We start from the raw sequence: 20,864 nt of genomic DNA, 5'->3' as shown, positions 1-20,864 counted from the left end.
CTCTGGGCTTAAGATTCAGAATTATTTGTGCCCTGATGCTCCATGGCAGGCTAGAGCCTGGGAGGAAAATGTCCTTTTCTTTTTCACCTGCTTGTTGCCTTTGCTGCCTCCGTCCTTGTCTGGGCAGCCTCAGATCCGAATGACATAGGCATCGCTGTGGCTTAGGTGGCGCACCCACTTGTGGGGATTGGCATTTCCACAAGGGCTGAAGGACAGCCTGAGGAATCGAACCTGGAGGCCAGAACATGTGTGCCTGGGGAGTTCAAAGGAGAGGCTGGCTGGTCCTAGCCCCAGCGGGGGTGCGGAGGTGGAGGGCCCATGGGTGGGAGGCCCTGGCATGGTAGGGACATCCATCTGTGAGGAAAGAAGACAGGGAGGCCATGAGGCTGGCTGCTGCCCATGCTGGTGGCAAAGGCAGAGCAGCTGCACTGGGAGTACTGGTGCAGGACTGCTCAGAGGCCCCGGTGAAGGTGGAACAGAGAGCGTGAGCTGGACAGTGGATACCTGGAAAAGGCCTGAGAGCTGAGATCCTCCTTGTACCCGGGGCAGGTCCCAGCGCAGGGCCCCCTCTGCCAGCTCTGCCTTCTGCTCCGGGCTGCTTAGCTCCTGAGACAGGCTGGAGGAAGGAAAGGGGAAGGAAGGAGGTGCTGGGTTCAGCTTCACCTTTGGCATTTACACTCCACCCCAGGGAAGCTGGCACTAACCTGACTACCCCTCTCGGTAGGGGAAGATGCAGTCGGACGTGGAGAGCTTGGCTGCAAAGAAAGGCACAGATAGGGTCATCTCTAGAAAAGTAGTACTCTATTACCTTGTTCATCAGTCTTGAGGCTTGAACTCAGGCCTTATGAACTATCCCTTAAGCTTTTTCACTTAAGGCTGGCGCTCACAACCACTTGAGTCACAGCTCTGCTTCTGGCTTTTTGCTGGCTCATTGGAGATAAAAAGTCTCATGAACTTTTCTGCCCATGCTGGCATCAAACTGTAATTCTCAGGTCTCAGCCTCCTGAGTAGCTAGGATTGCAGGTGTGAGCCACCAGCGCCCACCTTGCGTTGTTCCCTGTCACTATGGAGCACAGCACAGGTGCATCCCCACCCCCACACCTTCCCAAAATGCTAGAGCTCCTGATTTGAGTGACTTCTGAGGCCAGTGGATGAGTCTGAAGGAAAAAGCCCATTGTTGGTGCTGACCCTGGCTCTGGCCAGCCAGCTTACCTCTTTGGGGGTAGGTCGCACCGTAATTTCAGATAAACCTGGAGCCTATTGCAGAGAACAAGATAGCAGTATTTAGGCCATACGCAACAGGTATTTCACTATTTATCACCCAGGGCCTTCATGTGAGGCTGTATAGGTTGTACCCCAAGTAGCCAGGCCAGAATCTAGCCAGACACAACCAAGTCTTTCTAGTTGTATGCTATCACCCTTACCACCACCCTTCAAGACAAGTATTACTCTTGGGAACATACAGTCTTAGCTTTCAGAGAAGTCCTAAAATACAGGAAATGGTCTCACCGGCCTGAGCCTCGGTCCCACTGCACAGAGGGAAAGAGCCGGAAGGGGAGTGGGGAGGGGAGGTCATCGGAGAGTTGGTACCGCATCACGGTCAGCTGAGGCCAGAGGGGAAGGAGGTCAGTGTGGTCTCCATTCCACACTGTCTCCGCCCCTAGGGTGGATGGAACACACTAGTCCACCCAGAGCCTGACCTCGCCCTGAGGAGGCTGCAAGCGGAGGATCCGATGTGACTCAAATTCATCCAAGTTTACTGAGCTGTGAAATGAGACTTCATCAACCCGGATTCCTGGCCCATAACCTGCAGAAAGATAAAGACTCTTCTGAGAAAAGAACTTGGAGAGAAAACAGGGAGGGGAGAAAATACTTGTTTCTCTCTCACTCTCACTTTTTTTGTGCTGGTCCTGGGGCTTGAACTCAGGGCCTGGGCATTGTCCCTGAGTTTTTGTGCTCAAGGCTAACACTCTACCACTTTGAGCCACAGTGCCATTTCTGGCTTTTTGGTGGTTAACTGGAGATAAAGAATCCCTCAGATTTTCCTGCCTGGGTTTGCTATGAACCATGACTCTCAGATCTCAGCCTCCTGAGTAGCTTGGATGACAGGCATGAGCCACCCTGCCTGGCTGTTTCTGATTTTCTCCATGAAACCTTCAGCAGTCACCTCCCCTAGGAAAGACTCGAGTTCTCACCTCTCAGTTCTGACTTGCCCACACAGAACTCTTCTGTCAAGCCAATGCGTATCTCTGTTGGAAGAAAAAGCATCATCAGGGAGAGGGTCAGCTAATGTCATGGATGCCATCAGACAGCCTGTCCCACATTCCATCCCCGGGCCTCACCAGAGCCACTGGGCAAGAAACTCTTGAGTCGAATCTCTCCCTGCACATCCACCTTCAACTGGGAGCCCTGGGAGTGGCAGGGAGGTTAGGCACAGTCCGGGTCTCCCCCGCCTGCTGCCCAAGTACCAGTTAATTGTCTTTAGCTCTGGGGCTGGGAGCTCAAACTTACATTAGATGCAATCAGCACAGACAGTCTCTCTACTACATCCAAAAAAACTTCGTTCTTTTGGCTCTGAGAAAGAGAGAGGATTTAGTAGTAGAGGGTAAGGGCCTGTGATCTAAAATAGATAGTGGAGGCTGACATTTGGGCATCAAGGTTCAAAGCCAGACTGGGCAAACAAATCCAAGAAACTCTTTATCTCCAATTAACTAGCAAAAAACTGGAAGTGGAGGTATGGCTGTAGTGGTAGAATCCAGCCTTGAGTAGAAAAAGCTAAGTAACAGCTGCCGACCTTGGGTTTAAGCCCCAATAACAGTACCAAAATAAATAAATAAAAAATTTAAAGGCAGAAAGGACAGAGAAATTGAACCAAAACCCTGGAGAAGGAACACAGGGTGAAGGCAGGTGTCTAGGGAAATGGAAAGATATGGCAGCCTCTTAGATTCTGAGGTCCCAGAAAAAAAAATCAGAAAGCCTGACCTCAATGATCTCTCCCTTACCTGGTCAGAGCGACTGGACAGGACTGGGCGGCCAGCTGCGCTACTGGGGGCCACTTTGCTCTGTTGGGTCTCAGCCCCAAACTGAAACACCCAAAGCAAACAATGGTCAGCTTTGATGCTCCCAGCCAACCTTATTGGGGTTGTTCCTTCTTCCTGGCTACTGACCAAGCCAACGCTGCTGAGGTCAAAGAGGCTGAAGGGCTTGCTGACCACAGCTTCTGTCTGAATAAAGTTCTTCAGCATCTCTGTGGATGTAGTCTGTACATAGCCATAGTCCTAATGAAGGGGAAAGGTAGAAAAGGAGTGGATTTAGCTTCCCAACTACAGAACCCCACAGTTGAAGAGTGAAGAGGTATATCCTCAGGAATCAGGGAATAAGAGAGGGAGTCCTAGGGCCTTACCAAAACCTCATCTAGGAGTTCGTAGACGAGAGCCACATTGCGGGAGATGGTCCCCTCACTGAGGGTGCCGCAGTAATCACCCAGGAGCGTGGCTAACCTGAGAAAACAGGGCAGAGTATGTACATGCTCATAATCCTTCGCTCAGGTCCTACTTCCAGCCCTTCTCACCTAGAGAGTAACTCTAGCAGGCCAAAGGGAGAGACGTTTTCAAAAGTAGTGGCCACCAAATAGAGGCTGCTGTGTCTGATGTGAATGAAGTGCCGGTCACCATAATGCTGGTGGAGATAAAAAGCATTAGGAAGAGGTCTGTAATTAATGATCAAAGACTCAAGAGAGCTGGGTGCTGATGGCTCACATCACCCTAGCCACTCAGGAGGCTTGGAATCTGAAGACTGAGGTTCCAAACCAGCCTGTCCAGTCTGTGAGACTCTCCAATGAACCACCCAAAAAGCTCGCAGTGGAGCTGTGGCTCAAGAGGTAGAGCTCCAGCTAAGCGACAGCACCCAGGCCCTGAGTTCAAGCCCACACTACTGAGACACACACAGACAGACACAGACACAGACACATCCACGCCTGAAGTCCCTGCCAGCTGTAAGAGCAATGTGACTAGGCCATATCCTGAACCCTCCCTAAGGCCCGGTTTCCTATTGTGTCAAGGGAGTTACTGATAGATAGTACCCTACCCAGAACTCTTGCGGGTCAGAGGTGGAAAGCACTAGAATGGCTCTGAGCGCTCAGTAAACTCTGATTCACCTCGTGCGGAGGAGGAATGTACACACACAGCACGCCCCCCACACCCTCGTAGGAAGCCTTGAAAAGGAGAGGTGGTGGGGTAGGGCACCAACCAGGCCGGACAAGCCCGCAGCCCCCTCCCCACCCGCCCCGCGGTTACCATGACAACCGGGGACTCATCTCCAGGCAGTCCCGTCAGCTTCCGGTAGAACAGCTCGGCCACATCCAGACCACCAGTGTCCCCGCGAACTGGCCAGATGGAAGGACAGTTAAGGAGCCGGCGACACAGACGGGTTTGGGGCTCCATTTCCACCCAGCCACTCAACTCCCGCCCCGCAGGCCAAGGATACAGTCTTTATAGATGAGCGGGTCCCCCTTGGAAGACAGGATGAAGAACTGGGAAATCATGGCCGCTCGGGAAGACTAGACAGAAGGACGGTTAAAGTTGGGCCTGCCCCGCCCTTCGGGTCGGGAACAAAAGGACAAGCTTAGGCTGGCCCTTTAAGAGTGACTCCCCTCCGCCCGCGCCGGCTCTCACCGCGGGAAACGCGCCCCCGGCCCCGCCTGCTTTGGCCTTGCCTTCCCGCCCCGCCCACCGCTTCTCTGTCACTCAGCCCAAACTCGCCCAGTGATTGGATAAGGCCGGAGCCAGAAGCGGCGGGTGGGAGGGGGGTGGAGAGTTGTCCATTCCAATTGGCCCTCACGCAGCGTGGCCGGTCACATGAGAGGCGACGTTTCGCGCCAATTTCGGTTGGCCGGCCACAAGTCCGCCGCACAAACGTCTTGGGATTCCCGCGAGTGAAACAACCGAGCCCGCCAACTGCCGCTGCACGGTCCCCGGCGGCGATGGCACTTAAGGACTACGCGATCGAGAAAGGTAGGGGGTCTGCAAGCCTAGGAGCGCAGTCCTATGCGGGAAGCCTCCCAGCAGACACACCTGTTGGCGTGAGCAGGGGTCGGATGGGGTCGGCGGGCTCAGACAGAATCAGGCCCTCTTGGGATCGAGGCTTAGAATTCCTGGGAGCTCGCGGGGAGCATCTGGATAGAAGAAAACCAGGCACTCCATTCTGCTCAGAAAGGGTGTAGGGTCGTAAAAAGGGATATCACAGTTAGGGTGCTGCAGCGGAGGGGAGGGTCGCGCCCTGGACGGCGGGAGACCCTGGTTTCAGGGAAGTTAAGCGCTCTTGACCTCAGATTGGAGGACTCCGGGCCGCTTCCTCCCGCGCCTTGGGGCGCTTTGCAAGTTCCCGCGTCTAGCGGAGACGCGCGGAAGCCTCGGGGGCGGGCCGTCGTGGTCCGCTGAGCGCCGTGATTGGCCACTTCAGGCCGCCCTCCCGAGCGGAAGTCGTGGCGGGCGGAAGTGGCGCGACGCGGGAGCAGGGAGTACGGTGTGTAAACAGTGTCCTTCCGCGCGGGGGGGGACTCGGCGAGGGCCGCCGAGAAGGGAGGTGAGGCTGGCGCCGCGAGGCTGAGCGCGGAGCCGCGGGGGGAGGCGGGACGGTGTGGTGCTGGGCTTGCTGGCCAATCGCTGGACGCACTCCCGCCCCGGGCGGAGGAATCCCGGGGCGGTGAAGCGGCTGGAATACGGGCCCATGTGCTTCTTTGTTTACTAAGAGCGGAAGCAGTGGCGGGGGTGTGGGGTGGAGGGACAGTCTGGTGGCCGAGCTCCGGACGAGAGCGCAGATTTTGGGGGGAACCAAAGGAAGGAGTCATACAGAGAGTCATACAGGTAGGAGGCGGCTCGAGGGTTTTGCGGGTAGCTGGAGGCTGTTGGAGAGAGGGGCTAAGTAAGAACCTTAACTAAGGCAAACTGGAATTCTGATGGAGGGAGGGAAGGTTTGGAGTAAGATAACCGTTCTTCTCCAGGTAAAAACAGAACTGAAAAGGAATCCCGCCTCTCCTGGGGGAAGAACTGGGTAGGCTTACTTAACTGCTCCTAGGATTAATTAGTTCTCTAGGTCCTGTCTTAAATGAAAAGTGGACTTCTTAGGCTCCAGCTTAGTGGGATGTTCAATAGAGAATCGAAAAGCAATGAAAGGCTTTGTTTTGGATTTAATATTGTAGAAAAGGTGAAGAAGTTCCTACAAGAGTTTTACCAGGATGATGAACTTGGGAAGAAGCAATTCAAGTATGGGAACCAGTTGGTAAGTCCAAGATAGACTGAAGGAAATGGGAAATGGGCTGGTGCCAAAGGACCTGTAAGAGGTGTTCTGTCTTGTTTCTTCAAGGATGTTTGCGTTACTTGTTTGTCAGGGTACCTAGTACTCAGTTAGCATACTGTACTCATAAAGTCAGGGTGTTTGGTTGAGTTGGGAAGTTGTTTCTTTTTTCCCTTATAGATAGATGTCCAGGAAGTGCCTAGATCTCAACATTAATAGGCTTTGTGCTGTGAACAAGGTGAATTTAGCTCTCTGACATGTTGTCTCTTCTATCTCAGGTTCAGCTGGCACATCGAGATCAAGTGGCAATGTATGTGGACCTGGATGATGTAGCTGAGGAAGACCCAGAGTTGGTGGATTCAATTTGTGAGAATGCCAAGCGCTATTCCAGGCTCTTTGCCGATGTTGTACAAGAACTGCTACCTCAGTACAAGGAGAGGGAGGTGAGTGACTGCAGGGCTGAGCCAGGAGCTAAGCTTCTATTGACAAGCTTCTGGCATCTTGATTAGAGAAAGGGGCGTTGGTAGCATAGTCCTGTTCTCTAGTCCATCTTTTCTATGCTGCCTCTCATTTCTCTTACTTTTTCTCCTTTAGGTGGTAAACAAAGATGTCTTAGATGTTTATATCGAGCATCGGCTCATGATGGAACAACGGACTAGGGACCCTGGAGCCACTCGAAGCCCCCAGAACCAGTATCCTCCTGAGCTCATGCGCAGATTGTGAGTGTCTTTGTTTTGGTCCTGGGGCTTGAACTCTGGGCTTGGATACTGTCCCTGAGCTTCTTGCTTAAGGCTTAGCACTCTACCACTTGAGCCACAGTGCCACTTGTGGCTTTTTTTCGGGGGGGGGGGTGTTTGAACTCAGCCTGGGCACTGTCCCTCAGCTCTTCAGCTCTAGGCTAGCACTCTACCACATTCTGGTGGTTTGTTGGAGATAAGAGTCTCACGAACTTTCCTTCCTGTCTGGGCTGGCTTTGAACCATGATCCTCAGATCTCAGCCTCCTGAATAGCTAGGGTTACAGGAGTAAACCACTGACGCCCAGCTAGTGGCCTTTTCTGTTTGTGTGGTACTGAGGACTGGATCCTGGGGCTTCGTGCATGTTAGGCAAACACACTATCACTAAGCCACATTCCCAGCCCCTTATGAGTGTCTTTGTTGGAGTGCAAGACTTGTTCCCCTGACGTTGATTATGATTTTCTTCCCTTAGTGAGCTATACTTTCAAGGCCCAAGTAGCAACAAGCCTCGTGTGATCCGTGAAGTTCGGGCTGACTCTGTAGGGAAGTTGGTGACTGTGCGTGGAATTGTCACTCGTGTCTCTGAAGTCAAACCTAGGATGGTGGTGGCCACCTACACGTGTGACCAGTGTGGGGCAGAGACTTACCAGCCGGTATGTTGGGACATGAAACAGGAGAGCAGTTGGGTAGTATTTTGTTGGAAGTAATTTGGTCCACTAATATGACTTGGATTTTTTCTTTTCTGGCCATCAGAAAAAGTGTTCGCTTATATTTTTCTTCCTCGATATATAGTGGTCTCTCATCTGTTTTTGTTTCCTTGGTGTTGGTCGATACTCACCTAGAATCATTGAAGGAGTTCCTCTGATTTCCTTTTGCTTCCTTTCTCTTGTCTTAGATCCAGTCTCCCACTTTCATGCCTCTGATCATGTGCCCGAGCCAGGAGTGCCAAACCAACCGCTCAGGAGGGCGGCTCTATCTGCAGACACGAGGCTCCAAATTCATCAAGTTTCAGGAGATGAAGATGCAGGAACATGTGAGTGTGGGGTATGTGGCCCAGGGCAGGTAGAACAGGTAGTCACTTGAATCCTGCAGTCACTCACAGAGGAGCAGGAAGAAAGAACAAAAGAAGAGGGAAGGTAGAAGCCTCTGTTTCCCTCTTGTAATCTAGTCTGCAGTGGGTGCCTGGCAGAGGAAGGCCTATACTCTTCTCCTGTGCTCTCTTTTCCCCTAGAGTGACCAGGTGCCCGTGGGCAACATCCCTCGGAGCATCACGGTGCTGGTGGAAGGGGAGAACACAAGGATTGCCCAGCCTGGAGACCATGTCAGTGTCACCGGGATCTTCTTGCCAATTCTGCGCACTGGATTCCGACAGGTAGTACAGGTAAGAGAAGGATTTTGAAGTCATATTGTCTTTTCTCTTGACCATCCCATTCTGGTTGTTTTTAGGTAACCTTTAGGTAATTGTGTTATTCATGTTCTGGCATTTTCTTTTCCAGGGTTTGCTCTCAGAAACTTATCTGGAAGCCCACCGGATCGTGAAGATGAATAAGAGTGAGGATGAAGAGGCAGGGACGGGAGAGCTGAGCAGAGAGGAGCTGAGGCAGATTGCAGGTGAGGGGCCAGGAGAGTGGAGGGTTGCACTTTGTCTCTGGGGAGTGCTCTCATCTCTATTCCCCTGCAGAGGAGGACTTTTATGAGAAGCTGGCTGCTTCTATTGCCCCCGAAATTTATGGGCATGAAGACGTGAAAAAGGCGCTGTTGCTGTTGCTGGTGGGCGGCGTGGACCAGTCTCCTCGAGGCATGAAAATCCGAGGTGAGAGGGAAAGAGGCTTGAAGAGGGTGACTTATGCAGAGTCTGCAGGTTTCAGGCAAGAGTTGGCATCTGGATCCATGGTTGCAGGAAAGGCTTAGAAGAAATAATGTGGGGCTGGGAAGATGGCTCAGTGGTAGAGCGCTTGCCTTGCATGTGTGAGGCCCTGGGTTCGATTCCTCAACACCACATAAGCAAATGAAAAAAGCCAGAAGTGGTGCTGTGGCTCAAGTGGTAGAGCGCTAGCCTTGAGCTGAAGAGCTGAGGGAGAGCGCCCAGGCCCAGAGTTCAGGCCCCTTGACTGGCCAAAAGAAAAAAAAAAAAAAAGAATGTGGGGTATATAGTGGGGGAAGCAAGCAGGTCTCTAGTTCTCTGTTGGGAGATGGTCATTCCGTGGTTTCTTTGCCTTCTCTAGGCAACATCAACATCTGCTTGATGGGAGATCCTGGGGTAGCCAAATCTCAACTCCTGTCTTACATTGATCGTCTGGCCCCCCGAAGTAAGTGGGAGCAACCATAGAATGGCTGTTGTGGTTCCAAAAGCATGGTGGGTGGGCTGAGATCTGGGGAGGGCAGTGGTGAGGCAGGGAGGTGTTCTAGCATAGCAGCATCCCTGGTCTCCAGCCACCCTGTACTGAGGTGAGCAGTTCCAGCCCAGGCCTTAGGCCACTCACCTAGGCTCGTTCTCGCCCACATTTCTCAGTGATCCTGTTTTCTCTCCTCTAGGCCAATACACAACAGGCCGGGGCTCCTCTGGAGTGGGGCTCACTGCAGCTGTGCTCAGAGACACTGTGACCGGAGAGCTGACTTTGGAGGGCGGAGCCCTTGTACTGGCCGATCAAGGCATTTGCTGCATTGATGAGTTTGACAAGATGGCAGAGGCAGACCGCACAGCTATCCATGAGGTCATGGAACAGCAGACCATCTCCATTGCCAAGGCGGGCATTCTCACCACCCTCAATGCTCGCTGCTCCATCCTGGCTGCTGCTAATCCTGCTTATGGGCGCTACAACCCTCGCCGCAGTCTGGAGCAGAACATACAGCTTCCTGCAGCACTGCTCTCCCGATTTGACCTCCTCTGGCTGATCCAGGACCGGCCTGACCGGGACAATGACCTCCGGTGAATGTGGCTCAGCACCCTGACAGACAGCCCTTGCTTGGGGGGGGGTGGAGGGGGGGACAGACCACAAAGCTCTCAACCTAGAGCTCATGGGAGCTTTCTCCAGCCTCTTTAACAGCAGGACTAGTCCACTGTGGAGATTGTGGGGGTGAGATGCTAACAAGGGAGACCCAAGGCAGCACTGAGCAATGCTGGGTCAGGACTGGTGCACAGCCTGAACAGCTTCCTTCTGCTCTTCCCAGATTGGCTCAGCACATCACCTACGTGCACCAGCACAGCCGGCAGCCCCCTGCCCAGTTTGAACCTTTGGATATGAAGCTGATGAGGTAGGGGGCCGCACAGGGTTGTGTTTGCTTTGAGGCTAGTCTCTGGCACGTGACAATGTTTTTCTTGCTGTTAACCTCTGCAGGCACTGGAGACCCTAAATCTGACTGGGTGGGATGGGTAAAGTCTATGAGACTCTTGTCTCCAGTGAACCACTAAAAAGCTGAAAAGTGGAGCTGTGTGGCTCAAATGGTAGGGCGCCAGCCTTGAGCAAAAGCAGCTCGGGGACAGTGTTCAGACCCTGCATTCAAGCCTCAAGATAGGCCAGGGACCAGGGGACCTCCTTCCTCACCGCTTCCATGTTGCCCTCCCCTCTGAGCAGGAGGCTGCTCTGCAGACATCTGGTAACTTCTCCACAGTGATCTTTAGGGTTTTCTCTCCACCCAGTTCTTTTTAATCACAGGATTATTACTTTTATCTGTGTCATGCATTCAGAGAGAACTGGTTTCCCTTTATGACATTGCTCTGTTAATGAAAGCCCACTTCCCAAGTTGTGAAAAGTAATTTGAGGCGCCTTGGCAGCGCTGTTTGGAGAAAGCCCTCAGTGGTAGGCAAATCATGGCCCACCGAATTCTTCCTTCCTGAGAAAGTCCGTCTATGAATCTTGTGTGAGAACTCTTTCCACAGAACCCAACATGCGCTTGTCTCTCCCCTAGGCGTTACATAGCCATGTGCCGGGAGCGGCAGCCCGCGGTGCCTGAGGCTCTTGCCGACTATATCACAGCAGCCTATGTGGAGATGAGGCGCGAGGCCTGGGCCAGCAAGGACGCCACCTACACTTCAGCCCGGACCCTGCTGGCCATTCTCCGTTTGTCCACTGCTCTGGTGAGTACTGGTTCCGTGCCAGCTCCACCTGACCCTTACCTAGCAGCCCACCTTAGCATGGTCATCCCACGGCTGCCCCCTCTCAGCAGCCCTGCTGGGGCTAAAGTGCTGACAGTGCAGATAGTGTCCTTTCTGTGCTACCGCACTGTGGGTACTTGCTGCTCCGGCAGGGCACGCGCGGCGCCCGAGGAGGGGAAGGCCTGGCGCTGTGAGCTTGGAGGGTAAGGGGCTTTCATCACGTTCCCTGGGTCTTAGCTCCTCCACTAGAAACCATAAGCCTTCGTTTCTGCCTCCCCCCACCCCCCAAGACCTTTGTCGTGGGGGCTCCAAAGTGCTGTTCGTGCAGGTAGCGTGATTACCTGGCCTACTGCTGAGCTAGCACTTCCCGAGCCCCCAGGACACAAGCCAGGCCCCATCTGTCATGGTGGGGAGCACAGTGGAGCTCAGGGGGTCTACTCCCCTCACAAGACAGCTGAACACCGGGACTGGCCAGTGTTGAGAGGCGGAGACTTGGGCAATTGCTGGACGCTGCCCTGGGCATTGCACTTGTCTCGGTCTGACAGTGCCGGCCCAACACTGCGGATGTGGCGGGGCACAGAGGGGTCCCCATTCTTGTTCTGTCAAGTAGGCCACACATAGTTACCCATCCAGAAAGCTGGAACAGGAGGGTCCCTGACTGCCTTCCTCCCTCCCTCCCCTCCCCGCCTCTCCCTTTACTCTTCCCTTAGGCCCGCCTGCGCATGGTGGACATCGTGGAGAAGGAAGATGTGAATGAAGCCATTAGGCTGATGGAGATGTCCAAAGACTCCCTTCTTGGTGACAAGGGGCAAACAGCTAGGTGAGTCTCTTCGTGCAGGGTGAAACTGAGCCACCTCGACCTAGCCCTGATCCTGGGAAGGTCACTATCTCTGGTTTCTGTGTCTGTGTGGCCTGGGTATTACGGTTTGTACCTTGTCTTTACACACAACCTTGTTACCCCCAGGACCCAGAGGCCTGCAGATGTGATCTTTGCCACTGTCCGTGAGTTGGTTTCGGGGGGCCGAAGCGTGCGGTTTTCTGAGGCGGAGCAGCGCTGCGTGTCACGGGGCTTCACACCTGCTCAGTTCCAGGCAGCTCTGGACGAGTATGAGGAGCTAAACGTCTGGCAGGTCAACAACTCGCGTACCTGGATCACCTTCGTCTGACTGCAGCTTGCTTGAGACACTGGGGTTCACCTTGACAGTGCTGCCCTGCCCTGCCCTGCCCTGCCCTGCCCTGCTCAGAGTGCTAGGGGTTGCTTTCAAGGCTCTTTTCCCCATGTTGCACTTGATTTATATTTTTTGCTAATAAAAGTATGCTGTTATCTCTGGCTTAGGCCTGACTTGTAGACCACAAGCACTGTGGAGTTTGTGTAGTTGTCTCCTCCTTAAACTATCTCTATTGTGTCCACTCAGTGAAGTGTAGTTTACATTCCACCAGCCAAGCACTGAGGCATAGCACAACCTAAGATGTCCAGTGCCCACAGGACACCTCCCATTTTTCTATGTGAAAAACACGTCAAATGATAGCTTGGGAAAACTCATAAAGATGGTTCTGTGACTGAAGAAGGGGTCCTGTCAAGAGTGAACTCAAGTCACTGAAGGGGCTAGCAATACTGGTAATTAGGGATTCGGGCTCTGAACAACGCTGGAACTAAGGTCCAGATTGACACCGGGTGAGTGTGACAGACGACAAAGCCACAGGAAGGTGCTGAGGGCTGCTCCCCCTTTATTAATGACAGCAGTTTCTCTGGAGGGAGGTAGTGCCCGGCTCCTATGGACATTTACCAGTGCCCTGGGTGCGATCCCTTCAAGTGCTCTCTTCAGAAGAAGAGTCCCCGCATCCGCCTGCCGATGCCTTGTCTATCATAGAGGACGTTGAACTTGTTCACAAACTGATTCATGGTGTTGCAAGTTTTGGTGATGGTGCCAAGGTAGGCCATGAGCCCTACATCATTGCATTGCTAGGAGGGAACAGAAAGAACCAGTTCCCCAGGGGATCCTTCACGTGAGGTCCAAGGGACAGCAGTCTGTGCCTTGTCTGCAAGGACAGTCAATTCCCCCCTCCCTCTCCCATCCAAAGCTTCAGACTCACATCATAGAAGTCTGTCTTGAACTTGTCAGTGCTGAGCACCGGGAGGCAATGGCACAGAGCGTAGGCTTCCCTCAGGATCTCATGGTTAAAGGGGACCTCTCCTAAGGGCACAGAGGGGCTGCGTCGACGTGGATGCGGTCACTTTCCCAGGGGAGAGAGGAAGCAAACTGTCCTACCTGCTTCAGAGGCCTTGACATACTCCAAGATGAGCTTGACACGACTGTGCAGCATCTTGATCGCACTGTGCTGTGCTATCAGGTGTTCAGCTACTATGGGGCACAGGGAGAGGTGAGGTCACGTCACACGCAGCACACACACCTCACTTCCAAAGAACCAACTCCCTTACCAGTGGAGTTCTCTCCGCTGCCCGTTGCCGTCATTCGGGCCACATGGTCAACACCAATACGTTCAGCTTCCTCAGTGGCCAGGGTGTAGGTCAGCTCAGCAAACAGCATTGTGGCCTGCAGGGCAGAGGTTCCCATATAGAATGAAAAGCAGGAAATGTTCTTGTGTTGGTGGAGCAAGCTTACTATAATCCTAACTACCCAGAAGAATGAGACCTGAGGACCATGGTTCAAAGCTTGGGCAGACACCAGGTGCTGGTGACTCACGCCTGTAATCCTTGCTACTCAGGAGGCTGAGATCTGAGAATCGCGGTTCAAAGCCAGCCCGGGCAGGGGAGACCGTGAGACTCCTATCTCCAATAAACCACCAGAAAACCGGAAGTGGCGCTGTAGCTCAAGTGGTAGAGCGCTCGCCTTGAGCTGAAGAGCTGAGGGACAGTGCCCAGGCCTAGAGTTCAAGCCCCACGACCGACAAAAAAAAAAAAAAAAGCTTGGGCAGAAAAGAGGCTATCTACAATTAACTAGCAAAAAGCTGGGAGTGAAGGTGTGGCTGAAGTAGTAGAGCACCAGGCTTGAGCAAAAAAAGCCAAATGAGACTGAGAGTGTCAGAGTTCAAGTCCCAGAACCTGTGCACATACACACACAGAAATCAGGAAATGAGCCAGGAGCAGGAGCTGAAGGTTGAAGGGGTAAGGTATTACCTCTCCATTGATTATATCAATGACTGATTCAAAAACGCTGACAGGAAGCTGTAAAGAAGCGAAGAACAACTCTTACTAAGAGCAAATGCACCTGAACCTATACATAGAGCACCTACCACATATTTCTCTCTCCCCTAATTTTCCTGAGAAACCAGAGGGATTATCCCCATTTTATACATTCAAATGCCTTGCTGAGCTTAAAGGACAGCCCAAAGTCATACAGGGGTGGGTAAATGGCCTTCCCACAGAGATGTTGACAGTAAGTAAAACGCAGCAGGGAGTAAGGATAAAAAAAGTGATAAGTGAACAAGTCAGTGACACTCACATCTGTGTGCTTGGTCATAGGGTTCAGCTTAAGAAAGAGGGGGCTCTCGATTATCTCGCACACCTAGAGAGACAAGGCATAGAAAACTCAATGCCCATTTTCTTCCCCGTAGCTGTCTGTGTTTGCACACGTGTGAAGGTGTATACCTGCTTATGCACGTGGATGTCGGAGGGGTCAGGTGGCCCCCCTGTAGTATACCAACCCAGAAACTCCAGCTCCTTGAACACCTGTTTAACTGGAGAGAAAAGGGACAGAGCAAAAAAGAGTTTCTTTAAACCATCCTTCCTTAGCCTTGAAAGTGATTTTTATTTTACCATCATCACTCCCTTAATTTAGAATATTCCTTTTCCCCTCTCCTGTCTTCTCTGTTTTTACTTGCTTGGGAGTGGAGGGGTGAAACCTAAAAGATGCTCTTTTTTTTCTCTGGGATCTGCTTCAGTTTTCTCTGGGATCTGCTTCAGCTATTCTCTAGACCTTCCCCATCTGCTTTTTTTTTTTTTGGAGGGGGGGGGAGGTTATTGACACCCACCTCCCGCTCCTCTTCCCCACTTATATCCCCCTCTCACACTGCTCCTCCTTGGTGTAATAATATTCCTTGTCAATAATAATCTTCTCTTCCACGGTGTGCGACAGCAGCTCAAAGGAGTTCATCACCTCGATATTTCGACCCTCCTGCTTCCCGATCAGAGCCCCGATCACTGGGAAGAGATCAACACAGAATACAGAGGTAAGGATGAGAAATCCACAACTTTTTTTTTCCTTTCCCTCCATCATTTGAGGGTCGGGGTCAGTTTGAACCAGGAATTGGGGGCACCGTGCGGGGAGGCATGGGCCGAGGCCGGCGCGAGGCTGCCGGGGTTGGGGCGCGGGCCCGCCCCCACTCACCCTGCACGGGCCGCCCCTCCTGGGAGCGCATGCGGATCCAGTGGTCGGAGATGTTGAGAATGACCAGGGGATGGAGAGCCACGGACACGCTGCCGGTCACGCCGGAGGCCATCACGCTGGGGACGACTGAGCACGGAGGGAAAGGGAAGAAGGTGAGCATCCCGACCTCACGTTCTTCCCCAGGAGACTGGAAGTTGAGGACCGTGAGCAGCCCGGGCCCGGGCATTCTTCCCGTTAAGTGACCGCGGACAGAGATGTCGCCTGGAAGAACCGTAACGCACCCTAGAACGGTGTCTCCAGAAGCCGCCTCGCACGACCCGTTACCTGCTGCGTCCACCTCCATCCCGCTGCTCCCTCCGGTCCCGTTCGCTGCTGCCGTCGCCGCCGCCGCCATTTTCCCCGCGCCCGCCAGCCCCGGACCCGCCCCCTTCCTTCGCGGCTTCCGTGGCCGGCGAGCTGCGCATGCTCAGTGTCTGCCGGCCGCTGGGAGCCGCTGGGGGGGGCGGGGGAGGAGGAGGTGTAGTGAGGGTTCGCGCAAAGGATGCTGGGACCCGAATTACCGTGCGGGTCTCGCAGGCCCCGGAGCGGAGGGGTGGCCGAGTGGACGCCCCGCCGCGGTTCGGTTAAATTGAGATAAGGATGCCAGACTTCTTTTGGTCTTTGTTGCCGGTCCTGGGGCTTGAACTCCGGGCCTGGGCGCTCAAGGCTAACGCTCTACCGCTTGAGCCACAGCGCCACTTCCGGTTTTCTTGTGGTTTACTGGAGATAGGAGTCTCACAGACTTTCCTTCCCCGGGCTGGCTTTGAACCTTGATCCTCAGATCTCAGCCTCCTGAGTAGCTAGGATGACAGGCGTGAGCCACCAGCGCCCGGCTTCACTTGTGGCTTTTTTGGGGCTTCGAACCTTGATCCTCAGCTCTTCACCTCCCGAGTAGCTGACAGGTGGCAGCCACGTCTGGGCGCTGGCCTACACAGCTGTTTTTCCAGTGTTTTCCGCAGCGCCTCCTGCAGGCGGCAGCCGCTGCAGCACTGGGACATGGCCTCGCCTGAGCACAGCCCGGCTTTCAAGTTGAGCTGGAATCCCCTTTATTCTCCTTTCGGAATTGTTGGTGTTTTTGCTAGGTTTTCCTTTTTCGTTTTGATGTAAGAGATAGCTTCAAAGGTGGTTTTCCTGGGCTGGTAAGTTCACTACAAGCTTGTAAATTCACACACAGCTCTTCCCCGCCCTCCCCCCCCCCCACTTTGTATCTGTTCCCCTCAGTCGATCTGAGCCATTCCTGGCTGCACTTTCCAACTCCCTAGTGCTCCAAAAACAGGATTCATTGAGAAACATCTTGTGACAGAGGGCAAATTGCCCCTACCCCCCCCCCAACAAGCAAAGCCATCTTATTATCTTGAAGCAAACACTTCAAAAGCTCAGGAAGACCACTGCCCGGGCCACCTGTTCAGTTTTGCACTGGTGGGAAAGCAGTAACAACTTCTCAAAGACTGAACTCATGATCTGCCAGGCTCTATTTCACCAGGACTGTTCTAGCTATGCACCCCTGCCCAGCCTTTGTCCTCAACAATTAAAAAACAGCCCAAAGACAAATTCAGCTCAGCACAGAGTCCCTTGGTCTTCCTAGTCACATCTGATTATACTTCTTTTCTCTGTTCATCAATTCTGGCACCTTTAATAGGGCTGAGTGGAAACACCTCGTCTTATTGGGACCCCCAGAAACTCGGTTTTGTTTGTTTTTGCCTGAAATTCCAGTTTCATTGAATCACTGTCTTCATCATTATGTAGCCTGGGTTGGCCTGGAACTCATGGTCTTCCTGCCTCTATCTCTCATGTACAGGAATTATAGGCGTGAACCACCACATCTGACTTCTCTGAATTTTTGTTTTTTTTGTCAGTTGTGGGGCCTGAACTCTGGTCCTGGGCACTGTTCCTCAGCTCTTCAGCTCAAGGCTAGCGCTCTACCACTTGAGCCACAGCACCACTTCTGGCTATTTCTGCTTATGTAGTACTAAGGAATTGAATCCAGGGCCTTGTGCATGTGAGGCAAGCACTCTACCGCTGAGCCACCTTCCTAGCCCCTTCTCTGGATTTTTAAGGTTTTTTGTTGTTGTTGTTGTTGTTGTTGTTTTTTCTGGACCATCTTGGGAGCTGCCAAAGGGTATTGAAATGGGAAAAGAGAAATGGAATTTTGGGTTCCTGCACGTGGCTATCCCTATCAGGTGGGCATTTATGGCTCATACCTGATATCCTAGCTACTCGGGAGGCTGAGGTTTGAGGATCAAGGTTCAAAGCCAGCTCCAGCAAGAAATTCCATAAGGGGGCTGGAAAGGTGGTTCAGTGGTAGAGCGCTTGCCTTGCATGCTCGAGGCTTTGGGTTCAATTCCTCAGCACCACATAAGCAAAAAGAAAAAAGCGGGAAGTGGCCCTGTGGCTCAAGTGGTAGAGCACTAGCCTTAAGCTGAAGAGCTGAGGGACAGCACCCAGGCCCAGAGTTCAGGCTCCATGACCGGACCCAAAAATAAATAAATAAATAAATAATTCCATAAGATTCTTATACTGAACTAACCACTAAAAAAGCCAGAAGTAGAGCACTAGCCTTGAGCAAAACTCAGCGACAATGCCCAGGCCCTGAGTTCAAGCCCCAGGTGTAGCACAATAAAAATAAAAGATGCTTTTGCTGGGCTCTGTGAATGAACTAAAAAGTCTGTCCCCCAACTTTTATCTGTCCCCTTTGATCTGAGCTGTTCTCTGCTTCAGTCACTTTACAATCTCTCTGGGCTCCAGTAAAAGTAGTATCTTATGACAAAAGGCAAATTGCTCTTCAAACAAGCAATGCTATTTTCTTATCATCTTAAAAAGAAGACAGCCACATACTCAGGAGAACATCTGTTAGGCAACTTGTTCCTGCTACAAAGGTAAAGTGATAACTTCCCTGGAATTCCTTCAGAGACAAAGACTGAGCTAATGGTCAATGGGGACCATGCCTATGACTTGGGACTGTTTTAACCTTGCATGCCTTTGGCATACTCTGCCCCCAATTCTACTGAACCTGAGGCCAGTGTTAATACCACTGGCTGAAGATGTACTCAAGTGCTGTCTTGCCTTGGCTGCTGTGTAATAAATCTTTCTCCACCTTGGCATGTAGGGGCAAGTGGCCAGACCTAATGTGGGACTCCTGGACTTTGGACCTGAGATATAAAAACCCAGTTTCAGCCTCTATACAGGAGAGTTCTTTCAGAACTAGAAGAAATTGGAAAAGCCCCAGCTTATGCCTCACCAATGTCTAGTATCTGTTTGGGTAGAAAGGCAAGGAAAACAGGGAGACCACCAGGCACTGGTGGCTCATGCCTGTAATCCTAGCTACTCAAGAAGCTGAGATCTGAGGATCACAGTTCAAAACCAGCCAGGCAGGAAAGAGACTCATCTCCACCAGAAAACTGAAAGTGGCACTGTGGCTCCAGTGGTAGAGAGCTCGCCTTGAGCTGAAGAGCTCAGGGGCAGCACCCAGGCCTAGAGTTCAAGCCCTACAACCAACAACAACAAAAGCCAGCTCAGTCAGGAAAGTCAACCTTGAGCATAAACCTTCAGCAAACACTAAAGGATAGTACCTGGACCCTGAGTTCAAGCCCCAGTGTACTCACACACACACACACACAAATAAAAAATAAACAACCCAGTCCCAGGTCATAGACATGGCCTGGTTGACAATTAGTTCAGCCTTTGTTTCTAGAGGGTTACCACTTTATCACTTGATAAAGTGATAAAGTTGTTCTCCTGAGCTTTTTGGTTGTTTTGTCTCTGTCTCTCTCTTTGCCAGTTGTGGGGCTTGAACTTGGTCTGAGTGCTCTTCAGCTCAAGGTGAGCTTTGAGCTTTCTACCACTTGAGCCAGTGTGCCATTTCCAGTTTTCTGGTGGTTAATTGGACATAAGAGTCTCACAGACTTTTCTGCATGGGCTGGCTTTGAACTGTGATCCTCAGATCTCAGCCTCCTGAGTAGTTAGGATTACAGGTGTGAGCCACTGGTGCCCAAACAAATTGTGACTCTTTCCTGTAGCCCAGGATCATTGTAAAGTAACTACTTAAGAGGATGGCTTAAGAGGATGGCTGGGGTCAAAGAGCACAGATGCTGTCAGGGAAAAGGATGGATTGGAAAAGGTGAAAAGAATGAAAGCAGGTAGAGACACCACCTCAACAGCACACCTCAACTTTAATGTTGAAGCGGGATGCCATGGTGAGAAGAGATAGGAGACATGAGGTGTGCTGGGGGGCCAGGGGTAAAGGGACTTAATTAGGGTCTTGGGTGAAAGGTGGCTGGGAGGTACAAAAAGTTCCTGGATGGGCTTTGCAAGTTTGTGGTTTGGGCCTGAAGAAATATGTGCCAGCCTGCTTTGGGGAGTCTATTATGCAAATCCACTGAGCAGGTCCTGGTTCAGCCTTGCTTTAGGGAATTCAGGAACCTGTACTTGCAGGGGCGAGTAGGGTGGTAGGGAAGTGGACTTTCATATTGTTAGGATTGCAGATTCCCATTAGATACAAGAGGGTATGTGAGGGGGGGTTGCTCAGTTTTTATCTTCATTTTAGTGAATTTTTAGACCCAGCAAAATCATATTTTAAGTTGCTTCTTACCTAAGGGTTGAAGGTCTCAGTTACTCAGGATATTATAACATTTCATTTTGTGTAGAATTGGCAGGGTTCTGTGGAGGGCATAAAGGCAGGCGTAGCCCATCACCCTCACCTTTTACCCACATTATTCCGTCCATTCCCATATTCCACTTGGCACGGATTTTTTTTTGGGGGGGTCACAGTTCTCTGGGGCTTGAACTCAGGTTCTGATCTGTCTTGCTTAGCTTTTCACTCAAGGCTGGTTCTCTGCCACTTGAGCCACAGCTCCAATTTCAGATTTTTTTCTGGTTAATTGGAGATAAATTTTGTCTTACTGATTTTCCTTCCTGGGCTGGCTTCCATCCATGATCCTCAGATCCCTGCCTCCTGAATAGTTAGGATTACAGGCATAAGCCTGGTTTAGGAGTTGTTGTTTGTATGAATGATTATTATTATTGTATTTTATGATATTAAAGTTTTTCAAATTTGCTGCAGATGTGAGAACCTGAGGGGCAGGAAGTCTCGCCCATGCTGATGTCATCATCACCCATGCCAGGCTGCTGGGGTGCAGGGTATCAAAGGGGGGGGGCACCTGTTACAGAGTAGAAGGGGTTCCGGAGAGGGGAGATAGAGGAGACACCGCAAGAGACGCTGCAAGAGATGCGCCTCCAGGAGCGGAGCAGTACTCTGGCTCTCCTCTGGCCTGAGCTGGAGGAGAGGGCTGAGAGGAGACCCTGGTAGGTAGAGAGGCCTGAGGAGATTGGAGAGGCTTGAGGAGAGGCAGGG

General features: G+C 52.1%; 4 protein-coding genes across 6 annotated transcripts in view; 2 read left to right on the top strand and 2 right to left on the bottom strand.

Annotated features, from left to right (window-relative positions):
* Nucleotides 1-111: 111 nt before the first annotated feature.
* On the bottom strand, nt 112-4,748 carry Ap4m1 (adaptor-related protein complex 4, mu 1 subunit). Of its 2 annotated transcripts, XM_013023515.1 has the most exons (15): nt 4,486-4,748; nt 4,296-4,384; nt 3,572-3,678; nt 3,404-3,500; nt 3,168-3,278; nt 3,003-3,083; nt 2,512-2,574; nt 2,343-2,409; nt 2,196-2,249; nt 1,701-1,807; nt 1,510-1,604; nt 1,213-1,257; nt 705-755; nt 505-616; nt 112-354 (listed from the first exon to the last, which is right to left on the bottom strand). In XM_013023515.1, exons 1-15 carry the CDS (start codon nt 4,541-4,543, stop codon nt 130-132), a joined length of 1,362 nt encoding a protein of 453 aa, XP_012878969.1. In that variant the 5' UTR covers nt 4,544-4,748; the 3' UTR covers nt 112-129. The 2 variants fall into 2 exon arrangements, with proteins under 2 accessions (XP_012878969.1, XP_012878970.1); XM_013023516.1 differs by lacking the exons at nt 3,404-3,500; nt 3,572-3,678 and having other exon boundaries at nt 4,486-4,621.
* A 141-nt stretch (nt 4,749-4,889) lies between these two features.
* On the top strand, nt 4,890-12,450 carry Mcm7 (minichromosome maintenance complex component 7). 2 transcript variants are annotated; one of them, XM_013023528.1, is made up of 15 exons: nt 4,890-5,012; nt 6,200-6,279; nt 6,573-6,737; nt 6,889-7,013; nt 7,503-7,683; nt 7,926-8,063; nt 8,262-8,411; nt 8,527-8,641; nt 8,712-8,843; nt 9,256-9,339; nt 9,566-9,959; nt 10,202-10,285; nt 10,940-11,108; nt 11,837-11,946; nt 12,091-12,450. In XM_013023528.1, exons 1-15 carry the CDS (start codon nt 4,982-4,984, stop codon nt 12,290-12,292), a joined length of 2,160 nt encoding a protein of 719 aa, XP_012878982.1. In that variant the 5' UTR covers nt 4,890-4,981; the 3' UTR covers nt 12,293-12,450. The 2 variants fall into 2 exon arrangements, with proteins under 2 accessions (XP_012878982.1, XP_012878983.1); XM_013023529.1 differs by lacking the exon at nt 4,890-5,012 and adding an exon at nt 5,777-5,864.
* A 382-nt stretch (nt 12,451-12,832) lies between these two features.
* Nucleotides 12,833-15,894, bottom strand: Cops6 (COP9 signalosome subunit 6). Its single transcript, XM_013023441.1, has 10 exons — nt 15,800-15,894; nt 15,476-15,601; nt 15,157-15,288; nt 14,737-14,825; nt 14,591-14,653; nt 14,266-14,313; nt 13,567-13,681; nt 13,397-13,489; nt 13,221-13,321; nt 12,833-13,089 (listed from the first exon to the last, which is right to left on the bottom strand). Exons 1-10 carry the CDS (start codon nt 15,867-15,869, stop codon nt 12,949-12,951), a joined length of 978 nt encoding a protein of 325 aa, XP_012878895.1. The 5' UTR covers nt 15,870-15,894; the 3' UTR covers nt 12,833-12,948.
* A 4,843-nt stretch (nt 15,895-20,737) lies between these two features.
* Nucleotides 20,738-20,864, top strand: part of Znf3 (zinc finger protein 3) — an 8,136-nt gene continuing 8,009 nt past the window's right edge. Inside the window, exon 1 of the mRNA XM_013023428.1 lies at nt 20,738-20,815. The gene's annotated coding sequence lies outside the window, so the exon portion shown is untranslated. The remainder of the gene's footprint in view (nt 20,816-20,864) is intronic.

This window comes from Dipodomys ordii, unplaced genomic scaffold (assembly GCF_000151885.1).
Source record: "Dipodomys ordii isolate 6190 unplaced genomic scaffold, Dord_2.0 Scaffold68, whole genome shotgun sequence".
Taxonomy (NCBI): Eukaryota; Metazoa; Chordata; class Mammalia; order Rodentia; family Heteromyidae; genus Dipodomys; species Dipodomys ordii.
This window is presented reverse-complemented; position numbering and strand designations above follow the sequence as displayed.